At 38.4% G+C, this 22,210-nt stretch overlaps 1 protein-coding gene across 1 annotated transcript in view; it reads left to right on the top strand.

The window, feature by feature from the left end:
• The first annotated feature begins 281 nt into the window (after positions 1 to 281).
• The window catches only part of CCHR10.PART0H1orf52 (chromosome chr10.part0 C1orf52 homolog), a 170,716-nt gene continuing 148,787 nt past the window's right edge, over positions 282 to 22,210 (top strand). Inside the window, exon 1 of the mRNA XM_044086036.1 lies at positions 282 to 664. Coding sequence (XP_043941971.1) covers positions 395 to 664 — 270 coding nt within the window. The 5' untranslated portion in view covers positions 282 to 394. The remainder of the gene's footprint in view (positions 665 to 22,210) is intronic.

Raw genomic sequence — 22,210 nt, 5'->3', positions numbered from 1 at the left:
ACCTATGAACCTATAACAGGATTTGTGTTAGCATTCCTTTTCTGAAGAATGTGGAAGTCAGATAATTTCCACGTATGTCATTATTTAGTTACTTCAGTCCTCTATGATTTGCCATAAAACCCACAAAGTTTATTAAAAACAGAGCAAAAGTATGAGGCAAAAATCTGGACAACTGATTCAGCATTTTTCTTGTAGTACTAACTCATGGCTAGGTTGTGCGCTTTGCCAGTGCTATTGATCACGTGACACATTCAGTAGGTGTCCTCTTTCTAGACGGATGCATTTGGAGTGTGCACCAATATTCCGTCTCTAAATAGAGTTGAGCTTGTATCCAGAATTCATTGGTTATGGCTTGAATACAGTTTATATTTACTTAGGATGGCACTATTTTAGAATGGCTTGGGAGAGTAAAGATCCATTGAACTATTTTGCCGTGTATGACAGCAGCTCAGATTCAGAGAAGAGTGACTCTGAAGAAGTTTTGCAAAAGAAAGTAAACAACAAAGAGGTCCCTATTGATAATGTTAAATCATCGGTGACATTCCCCGCGGCCTTACCAAAGCCGGATGAACTTTTTAAAAAGATATCAAAACCTGCATTTTTGTACAATCCTTTGAACAAAGAGATCGACTGGGACAAACGTGTAATTAAAGGACCGGAAGAGGTACGATGCAGTATATTGTTTGCAAGATTGTAGGTACTGTTGTATCTGTTATTTTCACAGTTGTGTCCTACTTCCTCTGTCTCTTTAATGCAGCACTTGGTAGGCTCATTACTTTATATTTTGTGCCACCATGCGTATTGTCTTGTTTGTTGAGATTGACATCTGAAGTAAATAATGTTTACCTTGATGTTTAAATATAGCCAGCGGGTATGGCTGTTTTAGGATATGGGAAGAAATTGGACTACACGGAGGAACCCCATGCATGTACAGGGGGAATATGCAGACGACGCAGGCAGCGATACCCTTTAAACTGTATTGATTTTGTAGGGTACGCCCCTAATTTTTTTGCTCCATTCCTACTTAATGGTACCGCTATTTTAAACGTGTCCCTAATTTGGGTCAGTTTCCCTAACCATTGTTTCTTTTGTCCCTAACAGAGGCATGAGGCAGAGATCTTCCCACTGACTGAACCAGAGTACTGACTTCTGTCAAGATCTGTATGTGTCTTTCCAATGTTTTTAACAGCTGTTGCTATCCACACAGAGCCACTGTGTGAACAAACACAGTCTTACCGTCCTGAGTAGGCTACGTGTCCTGCATATATCCCAACATGTGTTATTGCATAAAATGATAGGCTTCTTTTTCTTTCCCATTGTGACAGAAGGGCTTCTTAAGGTGTATACTGAACATATTTTACATTCGTTTGTTAGGTAGTACCTGATTGCTAAATACTGTCAGTTATTCTGTATCTGAAATACCTAAATGTTATAAGAAACAGAATAATAAACTAAAATAAACAAGAAATAAGCTTTATTTAGGCAAAAAAAAGTTTTTTATTTTTTTGTAACTGGTGGGGGTATGTGTCGGCCTGTAAAATCTGGTGGCAACCCTAAATACTGTGCACCCTTTAGTACTGTCTGATCTACAGGCCTGTGCTTGGCATATGCAACACCCATTGTTCCTGCTAGGTATCCTCCAGGAGGCGAGTTAGAACTGCCCCTACTCCCCTCTCCAGGATGTGCTAGCTAGCAGTAACCACTCACTGCCACCCTTCCCAGCATCTATGATGCTAACTGAATATGGGTCATCTGCGGTGCATATGTGCTATAGGGGCAGGCAACAGAAATGTTTTAATAGAGATATATGAGAGAGACATACATATGTATATATGCAAACTTGGATAAAGGCATTATCTTAAACTTGTGTTTTATATTATTTTGTATTATAGTTAAGGTTAGTGTACATCAGGATGTAAAGTAGCAAACCTCACCTAGCACTTTGCTTTTGTGATTCTTCCTTTGTTGTTTTAAAACTTGTCTTCTTTTTATTTGTAAAGCAGTATGGAATGATTGATAATTTTCATGGGTGCCGAAAGCCAGGGTACCTTTTTGGCTAGGCTTGTATAGGCCCTAGGGCCAATAGCCTAGTACCTACCTATGATTTAAATGAAGTGGAATGGGGGTCTGTGTGGTTCTGCTTATGGGTTTCATAGTTGTGGTAGCTGTTATTTTTATTTAATTTGTTAATCTTTACATTTGGGCTTGTAGTTGCCAAAGACATGCCCACATCTGTATAAAATGGGGTGTTGTGTGCTGAACTACCTCCACTGTAAATACTAGTAAATCAACTAGACTTAAGTTGGGAGTTAAGGTTGGGAGGGAAGCAGTCTCTCATTACACAATTACATTTAATTTTGTGAGTTAGTAAAAAGACTGTCTAATCATGGAACTGGTTAGTATTTCAAGATGTGCAGTATGAAATATGAAGCCTTGCTGCTATCATTCCTTCTACCCATCTCTATGTGAGTATTACATGCCCACAAGAACAAGCAAAGCATTAATGAATGTGTCATCAGTAGAACATAGAGTATTTACATCATCTTAGTTTATGAGACAGGCTTATGGTAAAAAATGCACAGCATGTAATTTAAATGATTAATATGCAGCTCATATTGCAGGAGTTGTATAGCTAATTGTACAATCAGAATTTGTATTGTTATATTTATTATTAAACAAATGGAGTGCCCACAATGTGGTCCTGTCTCCTTCCATTCCCCCACCAATTACTGCACTGCATAAGTATGTACAATGTAAATGTTGAACATACTCAAAAAAGGTAGATTAAAAAAATATTTGTTTGTTTCTTTACTGAGGCAGTGCACTGATTTCAGTGGCCTGTTTGCAGATATAGCCCAGGTGAATAGTATCACTTAAGTAATGAAAAAAACATATTTACAGATATAGTGATATGCTAAAACATGTGCATATTTACAGAAGCAAGAATATGCTACAGCGTTCAGTGCAAGAAGAATTTTAGATGGAATCTTGCTTAGTAGAGCTTTTTGAATAAGATGTAGCCATAATGAATGAAATAGCTTATGCTACATGGATGGCAGCATATCATCATATAGAAAGGTATGAAGATAGTAGAAGAGGTGATTGTGAATAGTTGCAAGAAAGGATACCATCGGGAGAAGATTGAAAAGTGGTAAGAGAGGCATACAGATAGAAAAGGAGTAGAAAGAAGAGGAAGTATGAGAGATGTGAACAGAAGAGGGAGATGAGATGAATGATATACTGTAAGTGATAGGATGTCAAACTGAAATAAGGAAGGATGAAATGGGAATAAAGGGGTGTGTGGGTGGTGTAGAGTTCATATCATGCAACCTGTGTGAGTGCAGATGCTCTTTGTTTGGGTGAAGAGGTGTTCCTTGAGATGTTGCCCAAAGTCTGAGTACTTTTGGATGTCTCTGAGAGAGGAATGGAGTCCCATAGTTTAGGTGCTAGTATGAAGAATGCATGGTCAGTGCAATGAAGTTTAGTTAGTAGGGTGTATTGGCATTGAGACATACCCCTGAGATTTTATTTAGGGGCTTTGGTGAAGGTTTTGAATGGGAAGAGAAGATATGTCAGGAGAAGGGACTTTGTGAATTAGTGATCCTGGTAGGAGGTTGGCTCTCAAATGTATTGAGAGTCTTTTAAATTTGGGTATAGTTAGGCAGTGGTGTTCTTTAATGGGGGACTTAGTAATGAACTGGCAGATTTTATTGGAGATGGTTTGCAAGATGGTGGCATTTTTCTTTGAGGTTGTAGCTAATCTGGGTAGTCAGTACTTGAGTTGAAATAAGAGTATTCCTTTGCAGGTCTATATCATATGAGTGAATTGCACAAATTGTGAATACTCATAATATAAAACGTACCGGACCTCGAACCTCCTATTGTGGGGGCTGCCCCCCCCCCTGGCTAAATATATAGTCCAACTCCGAGATTGCACTAAAGTGAGGAAAGGGCAAATATCCCATTCTTCACTGTACCGCACTCTCAGAAAAAGCACTTTGAGGTCCAGTACGTTCGATATTATGAGTGTCTGCAATTTGTGCGATTCGCTCATATGATATAGACCCATTCCTTTGCCTGTGGTAGCTTTGGATGGCTAGGGCAGAAAAGGTGATAGTTTGTTTGCTCAGAAGAGTATTGTATTGATTTTTTTGTATGTGTTTAAATGTGTAGTTGAAACCTGAGATCGGTGTGGCCAAAATGCCTAGGTGTTTGAAGGAAGCAGTAGTTATGGTGGTATTGTTAGTATCTGTAATATTAAGGAAACTGGGTGCTTTGGCTGTTTTTCAGTTGGTTCCAGGTAGCACTGATTTTGTTTTTGAGGGGTTGAGTACAAGTTTCTTGCCTATTATAGGGTCATCAGTTAATATTCGGCTAATGACCACTAGGGTCTTTATAAACATAGCTGTGCAACCTAACTAAGTTTTGTCCCCAAGTACCTTGGATACCTGTGTGGTTGGGTATGCTATGAAGGAGGTAGCTAAGGGGATATTTGGAGGATTAATTTAATTTATTTACTGTCAACCCCTGTCCATCAGAGACTTAAAGGCCATGTAACTTCCCATCCAGTGATCAAGGTTTTTGTTTGAATAGGATCAGGGATGAACTCTGCATCATGTGGATGGGGAGCTTATTCCACACTGCGGGAATCCTTTGATCATAGGAGGTTACTAAGCTATCGACTTAGAGGTCAATTCAAGCCTATCATTTCATCCCAATGTAATACCATAGATACTCTAGTCAATACCCAGGACAGTATTTATTAATGACTGCCCCTGTCCAGGAGGGTTGTGGGTGCTATCTGCAGTAGGAATTTATGGTGCCCCATTCACTTGTCCAGGTTCCTTTTGAACAGTGTCATAGAGGTGCTCTGGTTCACATGAATTGGCAGCCTATTCCAAAGACATGGCAGTCACTGGGAGACAAGTCTGTTCTCCAGCACATCCTATTTAAGTCACAGACCACATTTAGGTTTCTGGAACTGTTAGCTCTAGTCCTGTTTGATTTACAGATGTGCAGACAATTCATTAGGTCTGCGTCAGAGATTGTTCTCTAAGCTAGGCATATGTCTCCCCTAAGAAGTCTATACTATACTGAGTATACTGACAGGGACTTTAGTTGGTCTATGTAATGCACATGCTGGAGTCCGTTGATCTTGTTAGTTAGCAACCCCTGAGGTCTCTCCAATTGCTCCAGGTGCTTTGTACAGGACATGCTGAAAGGGGAGTTGTACTTCATTATCAGCCTAATTAGTGACTAGTATAGACTGGTCATAACCTTGTTTGCTGTAGAGGCCATGCCTATGCTAATCAAGTGTGTACCTAGAAAGCCTTCCTTACTACAGTAGACACATGGTGGTCAAAGTTAAGGTTGCAGTCCACTTGTGATTCCAGATCTCGTACTACTTCATAGGTACATAGGGTATTGTTGTTAATCTGACAGTGTGAAGGGAAATTGTTTTTACTGAAGGGAATGATGATGCCTTTCTTTGCATTCAGTTTAAGATTGTGACTAAGACACAAGTCATTGGTCTGTGTTAGACCCCCTCCCCCAAAGTATACTGATATAATTTGGGGATTCAATAACCACCCAGTTTGCAGTAAGCCAGAGCACTTTATTTTTGGCCAGAACTTCTGAGAAGTATATAACAAACAGTAGGGGGCCAGCACTGACCCTTGTGTGGTACACCACTGGTGACAGGTCTGCTGTTTGATGTGGAGTCACCCACTTTCATGGTGTGTGAGCCAGTTGGCAACCCATTTTACAAGAAAGGGGTTTACATTCAGTTTGCTAAGTTTATTGGTGCATGAGTGTGGGATTGTGTCAAAGGCTTTTGCCCAGTCAGGGTATGCTGTGTGCACAGATTTGACCTCATCAGTGGCCTTGGGCACATTTTTGAAGAAATCCACCAGGTTTAACAGGCGGGATCTGTCCTTGATGAAGCCGATTTGAGTCAGATCCAGGGTTTGGAGGTCACCTATGTCTTTATTTAGGAGGTCCATGATAATACGTTCCAAGGCTTTACAGATGAGGCTGGTCAGACTTATTGGTCTGTAATTCTCTGGGTCTGTTGCTAAGCCACCTTTGTGGAGGGGAATAACTGTTGCTGTTCTCCATTCCACAGGAACGAAGCCAGTGGTTAGGCTGTGACTGAACAGGGTACTTAATGGTGATGCTAGTTCATGTTTTAGTTTGTTTAGAAGACAGCCTGGGATGCCATCTGTTCCTGTAGAGGCTGTCTTTTTTGCCTTAGCCAAGGCTTTAATGACTTGCTTTTTGGACATGTAGGGTGGGGGAAGGGAGTTGGGGACAAGATTTGTGATAAGTTTGGAGGGGTCTAGGGAGTGAAATGTTTGCCAAATATGTCTGCTAGCAGGTTTGTTATCTCTGTAGGATTAGTATGTATGATACTGTTAGTCACTAGTTCGGTGCATGCTTGAGTCCTACTTTTTAAGGTACGTGCATAGCTGTTAAAAAGGCCTTATGATTATCCTTGGTTGTGATTGCTAAGTTTTTCTCAAAATTACCCTTACAGGATTTGACATGTTGTCTTATTTACCTGTTGAGGCTGAGAAGGATGCTTTTCCATTGTTGGAACCTCGCCTTAGTTTTCTTAGACAGCAACTTTTTACTTTTCTTGTAAAGTTTGCTGATGCTGGATGTCCACCAGGGCAGCTTTTTCTTACTTGGGGCTCTGGCTTTGATTCTGTCTAGAACAGCTGAGTCTATACATTTATTCACGTGATTTTACAGGGCTTTAGTGTAAGCTTTGGTGTAGTTACCACTTCCAGCTGGGGGTGGGGCTTGGAATGCATTTATTCCTTCCCTTAGGAGGGCATAGTTTCTTTGAATTTTTTAATCTTACTTTGCCCTTTGTGAGTTCTGATGTTGGTGCCAGTTCGAAGGTGACTGATTTGTTGTCAGATTTAACTAGTGAGGGTCCAACAGTTGTGGTGGTGCATCTGTTTGTCATGTTAGTGAGGACCAGATTTAGTATGTTTGTTCTTCTTATTGGGGGTTTGAACTATTTGTTCCAGGGCATTTGAGTTAACAAAGTCAAAGAACTTTTATGCTACTGAGTTAGGGCTAGAGTAGGTTTTCCAGTTGATGGTGGGATAATTGAAGTCCCCCATGAACAGTGTTTGGCAGTATTTGGATTGACTCCAGTTTGGTCAAGTAGGGCTTGTGAGCATCATGAAATATGGAGGAGGATCTGTAACTAGCTATGACTTGAATGGGGGTGTTACCCACAGTAGTCTGAACTTGGAGTAACTCCATGGAGTTGTCCAGTCTTAAGTAATCGGGAAGTGAATTTATCTCTAATACAGATAGAAACACCATCTCCTTTGGTTTTCACATACTCTGTTTGAAGTCTGAAGGTGTGGAAGGCATTGTAGTCTTGCAAGGTCAGGGTATTCTCTGAGGGCTTGAACCAGATTCCTGTGACTTCACAAAGATCGACATCCTCCAGTGATAGAAGTGCTTCCAAGGTGTTCAGTTTTTGGTTTAAGCTCCTAGTGTTTAGCAGCATAACCCGTGTTTTGTTATGGTTGGCAATTTTCACATTGGCAGTTTTTGTTTTTGAGACCTTGCCTAAAAAACTGTAGGGGAGGCAAGAGCCTTTGCCAGCATCTGAAAGCCTAGTGGTGCCAGGTGCAAACCGTCTCTGGCAAAACAGCAGGTTTATCAACCATGTCATCCCAAACTGACAGAAACTCAATCCCTTTGAATGACACCAAAAGCTAAGTCGATTATTGAAACTGATCATTTTTTGTTTATACTATGGCATCATTCTAGGTGAGGGTAATTTGCTGCTTAAGACTAGAGATGTATCTGCCTGGGACATGTACTCGGGGAGCTCAATCATGTGTCTCTTCATATAGTTCAGTGAGGTACGTCTCAGGTCGTTCACTCCAGTGTGGAGAGCATGGTGGTGTAGCGGTTAGCATTGTTGCCTCACAGCAAGAGGTTTTCCGGTTTGATTCTCAGCTGGGTGCCTTCTTTGTGGAGTCTTCATGTCCTCCCTGCGTTTGTGTGGGTTTCCTTTGGGTGCTCTAGTTTCCTCCCATGTTACAAAGACATGTCTGGAGTGTTTCTCCTTGGGCCTCCTCTGAAAATTAGTTTGTTGCAAGTTGGACTTTCCCAGTTAACAAATATTAAAATAAAATAAACATGAGCTATGACAAGAGTAATGATGGTACTTGTTGCTGAGAGACCTGAGTGCATGTGTGATGTGATGAATCCTGGCACCAGACAGGCAGCTGACTGAGTTTCTTCTTGTCTGACCTGGTGAGTGAGACATCCATGTGTTTCACTATGTAGTCTCTAATGACCAGAAAGTTTGTTTTTTGAGTGTTTTGCCTTAAAGATTTGCTAGGTGAGACACTGGTGTTGCTATGTGTCTTGGGTGCTGTGGGAACTGTGTTAGTTGTAATAGTCTTTTGTTTTGGAGGTCTCTGATTTTTTGAGAGAACCTCCATGTATGTTGATTTATGTGTTGGATGCATACTGTGCATTAGTAGTGGTGGGTGAGTTGACTACCTCTTCAGTGTTACTGTTTTGAGTGTGAGAGAGCAGGGATTAAAGAATCTTGGTGTAGATACATCTCTCGCACTCTGTACTAGAGTGAGTTATTAGTAGAGGGTTGTCCGTGTACATGAGGCAGTTTCTACACTGCCTCAGGAGAACCAAGTCAACCAGGCTGGCAGGAGAAACAAGGGTAGTCCAACTGTCCATAATGCTTGGCTTGAAGAACTGTTATCACAATGGGGCTGCTTTCAGGACTGATGTAGGAGGTGCACTGTAGATGTTATTTCTGACAGGGTTTTTGGCTGGTGGTTTAATTGGTCACAACTCACTAGCAATACTTCTTAGATCTGAGATGTACTAAAAATGAGGGCTATACTAATGTGTTATAGCTGTATCTAAGGGAAAAATTGTCAGAATTATCTATCTGACTATGATGCACAATTGTGTGTCAGAGTGAGGTGCTGCACGACATGCAAACAAGAACAAACTGTCTCAAATGCAGGGTTTAAATACCAGAAGCTAAAAACTTAAAAAAAAAAAAAACTTTTTTAAAAAACTCAAAAGAACCAGTGAGGTTGCTTACTGTAAGCCAGTGAGGTTGCTTACTGTAAGCCCTAGACCAATCACCCTTCACCAGACAGGTTCCAGTCAGCACACTTCTGTCACAAGGGTGCAGAAGGGCCCCTTCCAGTCAAAGATGGCTTTGAAAATGTGCTCCAATTACAACAGCTACTACAAACACAGCAAACCAGTATCTGGCCTATGCTACAGCTACTAGCTACAATGATTTCAGTTATTTAAGACACTACACCAGTCTCTCCAGCATGTTCTATTTATGTGGCAGGCAAAATTCAGTTCCTTGGATGTAGTGTTTCTGGTGCTGTTTGTTTTGGGGATGTGCAAGAGTTCCATCAAGGCTGGATGTGAGGATGCCTCATATGCCAAGCATAGATCACGTCTCAGTACACTATAGGAGACTGAGTACAGAGATAGGGCCTTAATGCCATCAGTGTAGGACATAGTATTCTTACCCTGGATTCTCCTGGTGAAGAACCTTTGAGGGCATTCCAGCTGTTGCAAGTACCTGATTAGGTACATGTCAAAAAGGGGCATTGTACTCTATGGGTCTGATAAAAAGGGGCATTGTACTCTATGGGTCTGATAAAGGCTGAGTAGAGTGCTATATAACTTCCTTGGACCTTGATGCCATTCCTTTGCTTATGAGTTGGGTGACATTCTGATTTTCTTGCTATCTTTGCTACCTGTTGGTCGAATGTAAGTTTACTGTTTACATATATTCTCAAATTCCTAATTACTGGGTCAACTCTTAAGGGTGTTTTATCGATTGAGTAATTAGATTGGGTGGATGATTTCCCATTTTATTCTGTTGCATTGGAAGTGTTTCTTTTTTTTTCTTCAATGTTATAAGTGGAATGACATTGAAAAAATGTTTAATTTTTGTGACCGTGTTGCATCAGCTGCACTGGAATAGTCTGATGAAGCCCTGATCTTGGCATAGTGAATCTTTATTTAGTTATCAGTTCAGGTGCCTGCTGAAATCACAGAGAGGCAAAGGAATGACGAGGTAGTACCTGCTCATCTTTTGGGGGATATGGGAATGCACCAAGGTAAACAACATGCAGCTCAGCACATTCATGCAGAAAGAAACTGAAATTAAGATGATGCAAATACTTTATTCTGGTTACAGATGAAGATGCTTTGAGTATCGAAACCAGTTTAATGTCTTTGCTTCTGTGTCATGGAGTGGAATGATAAAGGATTTGAATAGTTTTATTTTCATTTTGTTTTTGCCTGAATGTGTGAGTTGCTTGTTGTTTCCCTGTTTATTTTGGGCTCATGCACATTCTGTGGTTTGGTTCTCGGGTTGTGCAACCTTTTGTGTGTGTGGAATAGTGCTTAAGACCTAAGGCCCACATGGAAGTTGGCGGATGATGGATCCTAGTTTGACTCATTCCACTGAAATGAGTATGGTAGCTCACACCTCTTAGAAGTTGCCCATGAACATTGATATCCCTTAGTATGGACTCTATAGGCAGGAAGAACCTCTTTGTATGGGTTACAGCAGGGGCTGCCTATGCATGAGGGCTGTGAGTACAGAAACATTGAGAGCTAAGACTGGGGACCCTGAAATCTGAGGTTAGAAGTGACCAAAAAAAAATAAAATAATGACACAGTGACTGATTTACTTGGGGAGGGGGGCATATGTTAGGTTAGTTAAAGTGCCCCCATTAGCGACTGCCTCTCAAATGTCAGTACATTTGTTTTGTTTCTCTTTTAACCAAACACTTAGATAACTACAGGATGACAGCAATATTTTCTATAAAGCTTTTCATCCATAACCTCTGATTCCTCCTATTAGAAATATGGTTAAAGTGCAAGATATTTGACATTTTATCTTGTTTTGCATTGACAGTATGGTAGCAGTGGTACTGTAAGAAATGTTTACCCTGTTTGTTCTCGCTTTGCTTTAATGCCACTTTGGGTGCCTGGTTATTTGCTTATAATGCCCTTTCCTTCCTGTAGTCCAGTTGCCCAAGGCACTCACCCTCCTAATGTAATATGTAACCCAACCTGTGGTCCAGCCTTTCTGCATAAATAGTCCATCCAACAGTTTAGAAATCATTTTTTATGATTGCATGTCTTCTAAAATATTTATTTCTGTGCAGGTTACAGCAGTGTGCAGATCACTTGGTCAGTGATGCTGCTTCTTTTACTTTGCCTTGGTGTAACTTTTAATATTCTAAATAGGCTGTAAAGTGATCACTTGAATCATTGCTTTACAAATGCAGTTGAGTTGTAGCAGTGTCTGTTCCTTACTTTTCTTTTGTAGGTGCATTTTAATTTTGTTTCCTTGTAATACGGTTGGAATTCCTTACTTTTTCACACTGCTGCTGCATGTGCTACCTAAGTAGTGTGTTCAAAGCCATGGGCAGTTACTTATTTGTTTATTTTTATTATTTATTTTTTTTACTTGCATCTGGATTCCTATGAAGTACTGCATGCCAGTTGTTGGAAATTGAGCACATGATTATTGTTTTGTGCTTAATATGAAGTTAAGGAACCTAATATTTTCTCAAAGTGAGCACTGGCAATGTGTTGAGGAACTCTCCTTTCCACTACCCTGAATTTGCAGAATGTTCCTGAATTGATCTCCTGTTTTTGCCCTTTTCTTCCAAACTTTTTGATTTACTGGTAAATCACAGTGGATTACAGTTGATCATTAATGCAACACAGTAAAGTTTTATGTTTTTTCTTCAGAGATTGTATGCCAAAAAAGTCCAAAATGACTAGGAAAAATAACAGAAGAGAATATTTTTTTTGGGGGGGGTGCGATTCAGTCAGTAATGCAAAATTGGAGTCCCACCAGTGCATTACCAGTACTCAGTATCATCATTCAGGGTTCTTTTCATTTATTTAAACACTTACGGTTGTGCAGCTGTTTGTATTGAATGGGAGTGATAGAGAGACAAAGTGAACGATCAAGAAGAGTTATATAATCTTTGCTTTAGTTTGAGGGCGTTAGTCATGTAAAAAAATGTCCTGATAAACAGTTATTTTAGTGCAGTACTTTCTTTGACAGATTAAATGTCTTCCAAAAAAAGTTTCCTTTTGAGAAAATGTACCTATTACAAATGGAAGAGACCCTCTGAAATGACGGGAACATCTACATTTATTTATTTATTATTTAATGACATTTGTTTTCCGGAAAACACTGATTTGGCACGTGCCCTTTTTCAGTGGAGGCCCAGGAAGAAAAGCTACATTTTCCTCTCTATGTATGTATGTATGCTTATCCAGTTTAAATGGGGAAATGTATGTGTTTTGAGTTAAATGTTTAAATTTATTATGTGCTAATTTTACAAATATGTCTCTATTTTTGATTGAGTTACATTAGTAGCTACTTCTTAATAATGCTTAACAGAACATCTAATACTTTCATAGAATTTGCTTTATTGTAGAAGCATGTTATTTACCTAGTAGAATGCACGTGACTGTGTTACCACTAAAGTGACTGGAGAATTTCTTGGTCTTATTCATAAGAGAGCTATGCTGTGTTATGTTTTTATACAGGCGTGTTGTGTAGAATGTATGCTAATTTTGTAACGGGCTCTGTGCTAACATTTTCAGCATTTTTTCTGTTTAATTTGCATTTTAGCATATAGTTCCTATTAAAATGTCACATCATTTCAGTCAGTCTATTGACTGTGTTTCCAGAAACAAGCTATAGAATATGTTGCCTTCTAGTCCTCACTACTTTTGTTTAAACACCATTTGCATAAATTATTTCCTGCCAGCATTCCATGTCTTTTAGGACCATCAAGGTGTGAATGCACTTTGAAGGGTGCTTGTTGACAAAAACTATACAGAGTATTATTATGCATTTTTGACGTGGATGCCAAGAAATTCACATCTAGAACAAAAGCTCAGGAGGTGAATTTCTTGGTATCTATGCAGAGAATACATAATTCTTTATCTGCTCCATGTACTACTAGTTACAGGGGGAAAATTACTGAATGTTTTTCCATCTTTCAGAGCCATGAAACATTTAACGAACACTGTCAAGAGAGGTTGTGTAATGCACTAGGTTACATTTACACTTACCTTTCATGTCTTTTCAATTGTCTAGATTTTCACATTTTTGGTCTGTTACTCATATATGTGTTTTTAGGGCAAACCACTGAGGATTAAAGTCATTAAATAGTGGCATACATTTGAGTTTCAGAGTTCATATCCTTCAGAAAATGGATGCTAACACATCTTGTTATTCTAACAACAAAGTTTGTTTGAGGAAGTTAGGGACACATTACTGGTATGGACAGCGGGCAGAAATATATTTTGTTTTGTTTTGCTTCTGTCATTTGCTGGACAACACTGTCAGATTTTACTGCCTGGTTGTAGACTCGACCCTAGCGACTTTAGCATGGGGTGCTTAACAGTTGTTAAGGCTTGGTTGCTTGCCACTTTGGCCCTTAACTGGCATGTCTTTTTTCAAGTATCGGACCTTAACCACTGTGCTCCATGCACCACATAGTAATTGTAAGTAATTGTTTTGCTGCATGAAGTAATCAACAGAAGTTGAAACAACATTATTGCATAATAGCAATTCCACTTTTCTTCTTTTCTGAAGCCACCTCTGCTTTGTAGTGCTAGGCTTTGACACAAACGTTCACACTCTAGCAAGTGCTCTATAAAGGAAGCAGAGAGCTCTGATCCACTCTCTATTCCTTAAATCCGAAACACAGATGTCGGAATGCTCATCTGCTTGAACATCTCAATGTTCGAATGGTTATATTAGCGAATGCACTGTGCATTCGCCAATATAAATTCAAAGAAATGTACAGAGATCGCTGTACAGTGCAGTTTGGGGAAGTCATCCTTTAAATCACTGTAGTGCGATCTCAGAGTTGGAATATATAGTTAGCAGGGGGTATGGGGGGCTTGCTCCCCTGCAAAAATGTGATGTCAGCTATAGGAGTTTTGTTTACGTTGGCTCCTATACTGACATCACGTGATGTGTTCAGAAACCATGTCAAATCTGTTGAATTCGATCAGCTGATTCGACATTGTCCTGTTCGTTTTTTTCATTTTCGCTGTTTACTTTCAATATGTTGAACGAAAATTGTTTTGACATTCGACATATTGATAGTAAACCATATATATTTATATTTTTATATATATGTGTATGCATGTGTGTATAATATAATGTGTATTTATGTATAATATGTACACACACACACACACACACACACACACACACACACACACACACACACACACACACACAAAACTTGGTTTAGTCAACATCTGTTTAGTTAAAACAGTTCGGTTGACTAAGCAGATGGTCTACAGGTGTGTGAGATTGCATAATTCTTGGGGCTGGGCAAGGGGATATGCCTTTTCCCTGACATTATGTGATCTAGGAGCTGGTATGTATAATTAGCAGGGGACAACTTTTTGTTCTATTAATTTTAATTTTGCATGCACCAAAGTGTGTGTGTGTGTGTGTGTGTGTGTGTGTGTGTGTGTGTGTGTGTGTGCATCTTATGCTACACCTGGCTTCTCAGAAACAGTGCTAATGTGAAGTAAGCCACCATTTTTATCTGTGGACATGCACAATATTGGCAGGCACATTCTTAACTCTTCTGGGTAGCAGTAAGCAGTAAAAAAAATTGTAGTAAGTACCTGCTATACTTTTTAATTTGCAGTCATATGTTATTATCTGCTATACTTTTATAAGTGAATGTGTAAACCACAATGCTCATGTAATTGTTTTGTGTATAGCATGTTAGCAATTGTTCTGGAGCTTTTCTCCCCGGGCCTCCACTGAAAGTGGACAGCTCTATCCAGTTGGACCTCCCTGGTAAACAAATGTAAAATAAATAAGTAAATAAAATAAAGTAAATAAATAATTATCTTTTAAAAATAAGGCAGAAAATGCACCACTGAGCATTTACATCCTCAGACCTTGTAGGGGGTTTGATGACACCAACATCTCCAGCTGTATAAGCAGATTTAGACACAGGCTTAATAGGGGTGACTCGTAGTCGGACCTTACCTATTCTACTCCAAAGTGTGCCCAGAAGGTTGCTGAAGCTTATACCTTGTTTGGGGACTGGGGACAGTTTGGTCACTATTTCTTTAACTTATCTTTCAGTTTGCCGAAAAGTTTTCTAGAGCTGTCCGGAGGTAGTGTAATATCTAGAAGCAATGTGCTGGAAGACATTTTTGTGATCCGTATATATTTTTTACAACTTTACTCACAGACGTTAGATGTATGTAGGTGGTTTGTCTTTGGGGTATGGTGTAAGGAGGTAGCAACGAATATACATCTGACGGCATCGTTTAAATATGCTACTGCTGCATTTTCTATGTTCACTTTTAAGTCAGTCTGACATCAGAGGGGTACACAGATGTTTGTCTTTTGGGTGTGGGGTGAGGTGGCACGCTGTGTATATGTACAACAGCAACAGCTTGAGTAACCATTTGTTCTTTCATTTTGATCTCAGTCTAATACCAGAGGGTGGATTTTTTTGAAATGAGGCAGCAACTATTTTGAGGTATGCTTTATTGTATCCTTGTAAGCATTTGTCTTCTCAGTTTATTGGGGAATACTATTTTTATTTAGCTTTGAGCACTTGGCATTGGGCATAACTTGTTTCTTCCTTGAAAGAAAATGAGACTGAATTTCATTCCTTCGATAAGATTTTTATTCACACCGTCATTGTTCCAAAATGTTGAAAAAAAATGTAAACTGCACCTCAGAATGTTTAGAAACCCCTAGCAACCATCTTTGCTGCAGCTTCTTTTGTTTTACGTCCCTGTTGCAGTTGTTTCTGAAGTTGATAAGGAATTTGGTTGTTTGTTAGGTCTGTATTAACTGTTGTGTGCATGAGTTTGTACAATTTATGGTGAGTGTCTATAGGAGTCTTTGTGAGTGTTTGCTTTGTTTTAACATTATAGTGTAGAAATTTTATTTTTGCTTAGTGCAATACATAAGTGAGGTCTTGGACCTTTGTTGTTTGGTTACTAACTTAATGTTTCCATATTACCCAATTCAGGAATGAATTGTTACAAATATGTTGTCTGCCCTGTTTGGCGTGGGTTTGTTATTATTATTATTATTAAGGAACAAATATTTGGAACTGGATATAACCTCTTTGCAGTACACTATACCAAATTGTCTAATTTTTGCAAAAAGTATGTCATTTCTTGCCATTTATTTTGCTGATAAGGATATCCCCCTGAATTTTTTTTCTTGGAGCTGAAAACTCAAACCATGACATCATGAAAGAATAAACCCACAATGCCTTACTATCCGACTTAGTATACAAACTATTTTCGTGCTAATTGCTGTAACATAAGACTCTTATTCTAGGTAGACAAGTTGTCAGCTTTGCCTTGCATCTGGAATACTTTGCATTGAAAATTAAGTAGCTCCTCTTCTAAAGATTTTTTTCAGTTGCCCAGAATGCTTGCTGGTATGTGTAAGTAATTAACAGTCTAATACCTACCATAAACCAAAGATGCTGTCACCAGTGTGACCAAAGAGGAGTCAAAAAATAAGATGTACCAATTTAATTTCTAATTAAATCGGTTCATTCTATTTTTTCCCTCTCCCTCTTTGCCACACTGGTGACTGTTTTCTTTGTTTTTTGGTTTGTGGTTTGTCATGGGTGTTTTTGGGGTTTTCAACTGGAAATAGCATAAATATAATGCGTGATGCCTGGAAAGTACAAAGACCTTGCACTGTTACTGTCCTACTATTTATAACTGTAATGTTATGCTATTAAAGTAAATAAGCATACATATTTGAAGTATTTAGTATTTTATTATCAGCCTGTTCTTAGAAAAAATCTGCTTTTCCTTTCTTCTTTGTCCTGTTATCTTTACTTACAGTTGTGTACATTATTTACTTAATGCAGTCTTAAATTTTGGATACAACACATTAGCTTACATTTTGTTTATTTTGGTTTTATGTGGATAACCATTTTAGAAGTTTTTCAATTTGTTTTATTATAATGCCCACCATGGAGGACATTTTGCTTAGAAAAGAGTCTTTCTTGGCATAGTGTTGTGTGTTGCATTTTTGTAAAAAATTAGGCCCTTACATTATTATGGCAACATTTTATTATGCCAGTGATTACTCCACTTTAAGCTTATTAAGGGCACAGCAGTTGATTAAGATCTGCTAAACATTATAAATAACGAAAGATAAGTCTGTATATTTTGTTTTTTAACAAAAGTAATAATGTGAAACATTTAATTATTGAACTGGTACAGTTTTATAACGTATGTTTAACTTCATTATTTGAGGTACATTCTCTTTTGATTTATGTTTGAAAAAAAGTGAAAGATGCTCATATCCTTCAGAAAATATATAATAATTCAAAACCTGTTATTCTAGTAACTTTATAAGCTTATTAGAGCAATGTTTAAGATCTGTCCTTGTTTTAGGGCCTTTGTCCCCCATTATTAATGGCTTTGTCCAGATTTCTTACACTGAGAGGTTGAGAGGTATCTGTACAGGGTTGCATATGTTTTGTATTCTCTTAACATGATACAGTTAATAGTGGTGTATATCTGTGTGCCAACTTTACTTTTAGATTTTTAAAATAAGCTGTTTTGTAATAATACAGTAAGAAATACTGATGGTACAATTTGGGTCAACAAGAATTATCACAATTCATCATCATCAGCCTCCATTTTCTACATGGGGTTAGGGTATCATGTTAACTGTCACCATCTCTCTCTGGATTCAGTGCAACACTCATGCCTGACTGTCGCAGATGTTCTTTCACACAATCCATCCACCTCTTTGCTGGACATCCTTGTTTCCCCTTACCTTCCTCCTATCTGTCCCAAATCTTCTTCACCAGATTGTCCTCTGCTTTTCTGCATATGCCCAAACCAGCGTAATCTGTTTTGTTTGATCTTTTCTGCAATTGGATCTACTTTGACTTCTGGTCTTGGGTCCTAATTTGTCTGTCACTCAGTGTGCATCCTACCACCCTTCTCAGGCAAATTTCCATCACCTCTACCTTCTTCATCTGCTCTGCCTTTACTGCTCAGGGTTCTGTACCATACAGTAGTACTGATTGCACCACTGTCTTGTACACCATACTTTTCAGCTTCTTTGGCATTCTTCTGTCATATACTATACCTGAGACTCTGTGCCAGTTGGCTGCAGCCCCCTGATTCTACCTGTGACCTCTTCATTCAGGCTTCCTTTCTCCTCAGCCACCCCTCCAGATACTTGAAGATATTTACCTGTTCCACTATTTTCCCTTCTATCTCAATTCTCAGCTGCTTTTGATTTCCCCAAATTGCTGCCATTGCCACTGTCTTATGTGCTTAGTTTCATCCCATGTGCCTTCAGTTTTGCATTCCATTTCCCTGTCAGTTGCTGAAGTTCTTGCTCAGTCTGACTGTAATGCCACATTGTCTGCATACATTAACTTTGTTGATTTGTCCCCTCCAACCTGTTTGATAATGTAGTCCATCACCAGTATGAACAGCAGTGGGCTTAGAGCTGAATCCTGGTGTACACCCACTCTCCCTGGGGACCCGTGTATGAGGCTGAACACTGTTTGTACTTGAGTCATTGGGTCCTTATACATAGCCTGCACTAATTCTACCAATGTTTCTGGGACTTTGATCCACTACAGTACTGCCCAGATTAGCTTTCTTGGGACCTTGTCATATTCTTTCCCCAAATCTAGGAATGCCCAGTTAGACTCTTTCCTCATCTCTAGCTTCTTCTCAACTATCTGTCTCACTGCAAACATCGGGTCATATGTGCTGCTTCCACAAACGAAACAGCAAAGGCACTAAATACTGACTAAGAAATCCAAACAAAGGTGCCAAAGGACCAAGGAAGCACTTTAGGTAACTCCACTAAAAGTTTATTCAAATATTCCACTTAAAAAGTAGAAAGTACTAAAATAAATTAACGCTCTTATAACATCAACTGTAAAATACGCGTTTTCGTCCATACACATAGGACTTCATCAGATAAATGCTTTTAGTTCACATTTGCACTTATATAACTTAGTTTAATGATGTAATTTGTAAAAAAACAATAGAACAGCTTCAATTAATTCAAACTGACAAATCAGTAACATCCTACTAGTTAATATTCATGCCTATCTTGTTCAGGGAGTATCTTCATACCATATAAGGTTTATACTTTTTTTCTTAGTGGAACAATATTTAATAATCTAATAAATCTCATAATAAATACTTTGATTTAAAAACTAGCAGATAAGTGAGTAATAAATAATATAAATATGTAAATATACACTTAATATAGTTTTAAAATCTCAATGCGTTAAAAACCATGTAAAACTTCTTGTTAGGAAACTGAAGTAATCAAATACTATATAAGGGCGCCCTCTAGTGAGTCCATAAGGAAGTGTACTGAGACAAAATTCTAAATCTTCAAAGCCCTCAATTTTAACAGTGAAGAAATTGACAATGTGTCGTTTAACCCAGGTTTACTACCAGCCTCTAGGTTAATTTGCCACCATAGCTCTTTACTGTCCAAAATCTCTTCCCAAGGTCCACCTCTTGTGTCCGGTCTTATTTGTTCTAGTACAAAAAATTCGTATTTATATTCCTTGCAGGTCTGAGAGTGTCTAAACAGTGCATTAGTTGATTTGCCCTTCCCAATATCATAAAAATGTTCATACATTCTCCTCTCTAGACCTCTCTCAGTTTTGCCCACATAGAAACTCTGGCATTTTTTACATATTGCCAGATAAATCACCCCTTTACTTTCACAATTGTAGAAACCTATACTACTTAGGGTTCTTTTTCTACTTTGTAAGTACACTTCTCCTTTGTTAATAATGTGCGGACATTGTTGGCACCTCCCACACTTATATGTGCCAAGTTTACTTTTATTTATTCCCTTAAATTTGTCACCTCTTTTTTCCAAAATACTCTTGATATTCCAAGAGTTTTTGAATACCAATTTTGGATACATTCCCTTTATCTCATCTATGTCAGTTAGGAGGGAAAACTTGTTCCATTCATTCATTAAGGTCTGTTTCATATTTTTATTAATTCCATTGTATTCTACCACCAGGCCCCTCAAGAATTGATTCTGACCCACTATGGGCAAATGTTTTTGGTTGTTACCTTTATCCACACCTATCCCAATAATGGGCTTAAACCTTTGTAGTCTCTCTCTCTCCACTTCAGTTCTTAATCGTAGAATAAACTCCTTGGGGTAACCTCGTTCCAAAAACATTTTTTCAAGTTTGTCACATTTCTTTAGAAAGTCACTTTCAAAACTAGTCATTCTTGACCCCCTTACAAATTGACCTTTAACAATATTTGTTTTACTATGTAGGGGGTGAGCACTACTATAATGTAGGAAGGAATTTACATACGTGTCTTTCCTATATATCCTACTTTCGAATCTTCCTTCGTGTCTGTAAATTTCTACATCCAGATACCTGAGAAACTCAGTACTAATTGTGTATGTGAATTTTAGAAAATGTGTAGTTTGACCCAAATATTCTAAAAATTCTAAAAACTTTTCCTGTCCACCTATCCATATCAGGACTATGTCGTCCAGGTACTTGTGGTACATTGACCAGTATACATTGAAACTGGAATTAATAACAAACTTCTCTTCCCATTTGGCCAACACAATGTTCGAGTAAGTGGGTGCACAAATTGCGCCCATAGAAACACCTGATTTTTGGTGGAAATATTCCCCATCAAAAGTAATAAAATTGTATCTAAGAACTGTATCCATAAGAGCAATACTAGCTATTTTGTCTTTGTGGCTCAGTTTTGTGTCCTCAAACACACTCTCCTCGAACATGTCCATACCCGCGTCATGGGGTATGCATCCAAATAGATCAACTATGTCTATTGTAATGAACAGGGCATCCTCATTGTACAGTTCTGGTTTTAACTCACCCAAGAATTCCCAAGAATCTTTAATTATAGTTTTTTTGTTGACCCATATGTGCTTGGTTTTAAAGTCAACGAATTTAGCCAGAGGTTCTGTTTTCGAACCTTCCGCCGCGATAATGGGTCTAAATGGGTTTTTTTTTATACTTTTATGAATTTTCGGGATACCAAATACTGTGGCCATTCTTGGTCTAGTCACCTCCAAAAATTTGAAGGTGTTGTTGTCAATTACTTCTTCACTTAGTAAATCCTGGAGAATGTTATCTATCCTCTTATATGTCAAGTTAACTTCATTTTTAGAGACCACTGAATACTTGTTTTCTTCCCTGAGTATGGAATTCATTTTTCCTTCGTATTCAATCCTATCCATAATTACTATCCCCCCTCCCTTGTCGGGCTTCATCACCCTTACTGTATCGTTGTTACTCAAGTCCTTGAGTGTTAAGTATTCCTTTTTACTCAAGTTAAATTTGGTTTTGTATTTAATATCTTCTTTTTGTTTCCTAACTTCATTTATTAAAACATTCTCAAAATTCCTAAGCTGGGGTATTAAAGGTGGGTTATAAATAGATTTTCTTTTTAATTCATTTTCCACTCTATTTTCTTTCTTAAACCCCATCCTGGTACCTAGTATTTCCAAATTGATCTTCCTCATGAAAAGCTTGATATCCATTATAGTTCGTGTTGGGTCCCCATTTTGCATAGGAATATATTTGAGTCCTTTACTAAGCAAAGTAAAATGATCAGTTTCCAAACTCAAGCTACTAAAATTGTATATAGAAAAACCTTGAAATGTATTTTTATTTTGTTCCACTATATAATGTGTTCATCAGAAGGGTCATGTTCTCCTTTTCCAGGGCTGGAGGTATTATTCAATAAAATCTCCCCCCCCCCCCATGTGAAAATTTCCCCTTGTGTTGTTGTGGGCTGCAAAGCCAGGAAATTCATTTCCACTCAAAGGAGGAAATTCTTCATCATATGTGTTGTCATACCATTTCTCCTCCACATTTTCTTGAAATTTCCTGTTGTTATAATAAAAATTCTTTCTCTTATTAAAGGGTGATATTTCCTTATTATATTGGGGTGGTTTTGGATAACAAGTATTGTTTTCATATTCATTCATATCCCTTCTAAGTTTCCCCATTTTACGCTGAATGTTCCCCTCACTTTTGTCATCTGTATCCTTCCTTAGTTTATAATATTTATCTCTTTCTTCTGTTATCCCAAAAAGTAA

Source organism: Protopterus annectens, chromosome 10.part0 (genome assembly GCF_019279795.1).
Source record: "Protopterus annectens isolate FY-2018-M chromosome 10.part0, PAN1.0, whole genome shotgun sequence".
NCBI lineage: Eukaryota > Metazoa > Chordata > Ceratodontiformes > Protopteridae > Protopterus > Protopterus annectens.
The sequence above is the reverse complement of the archived record's forward strand: the minus strand, read 5'-3'. Positions and strand labels throughout refer to the sequence as shown.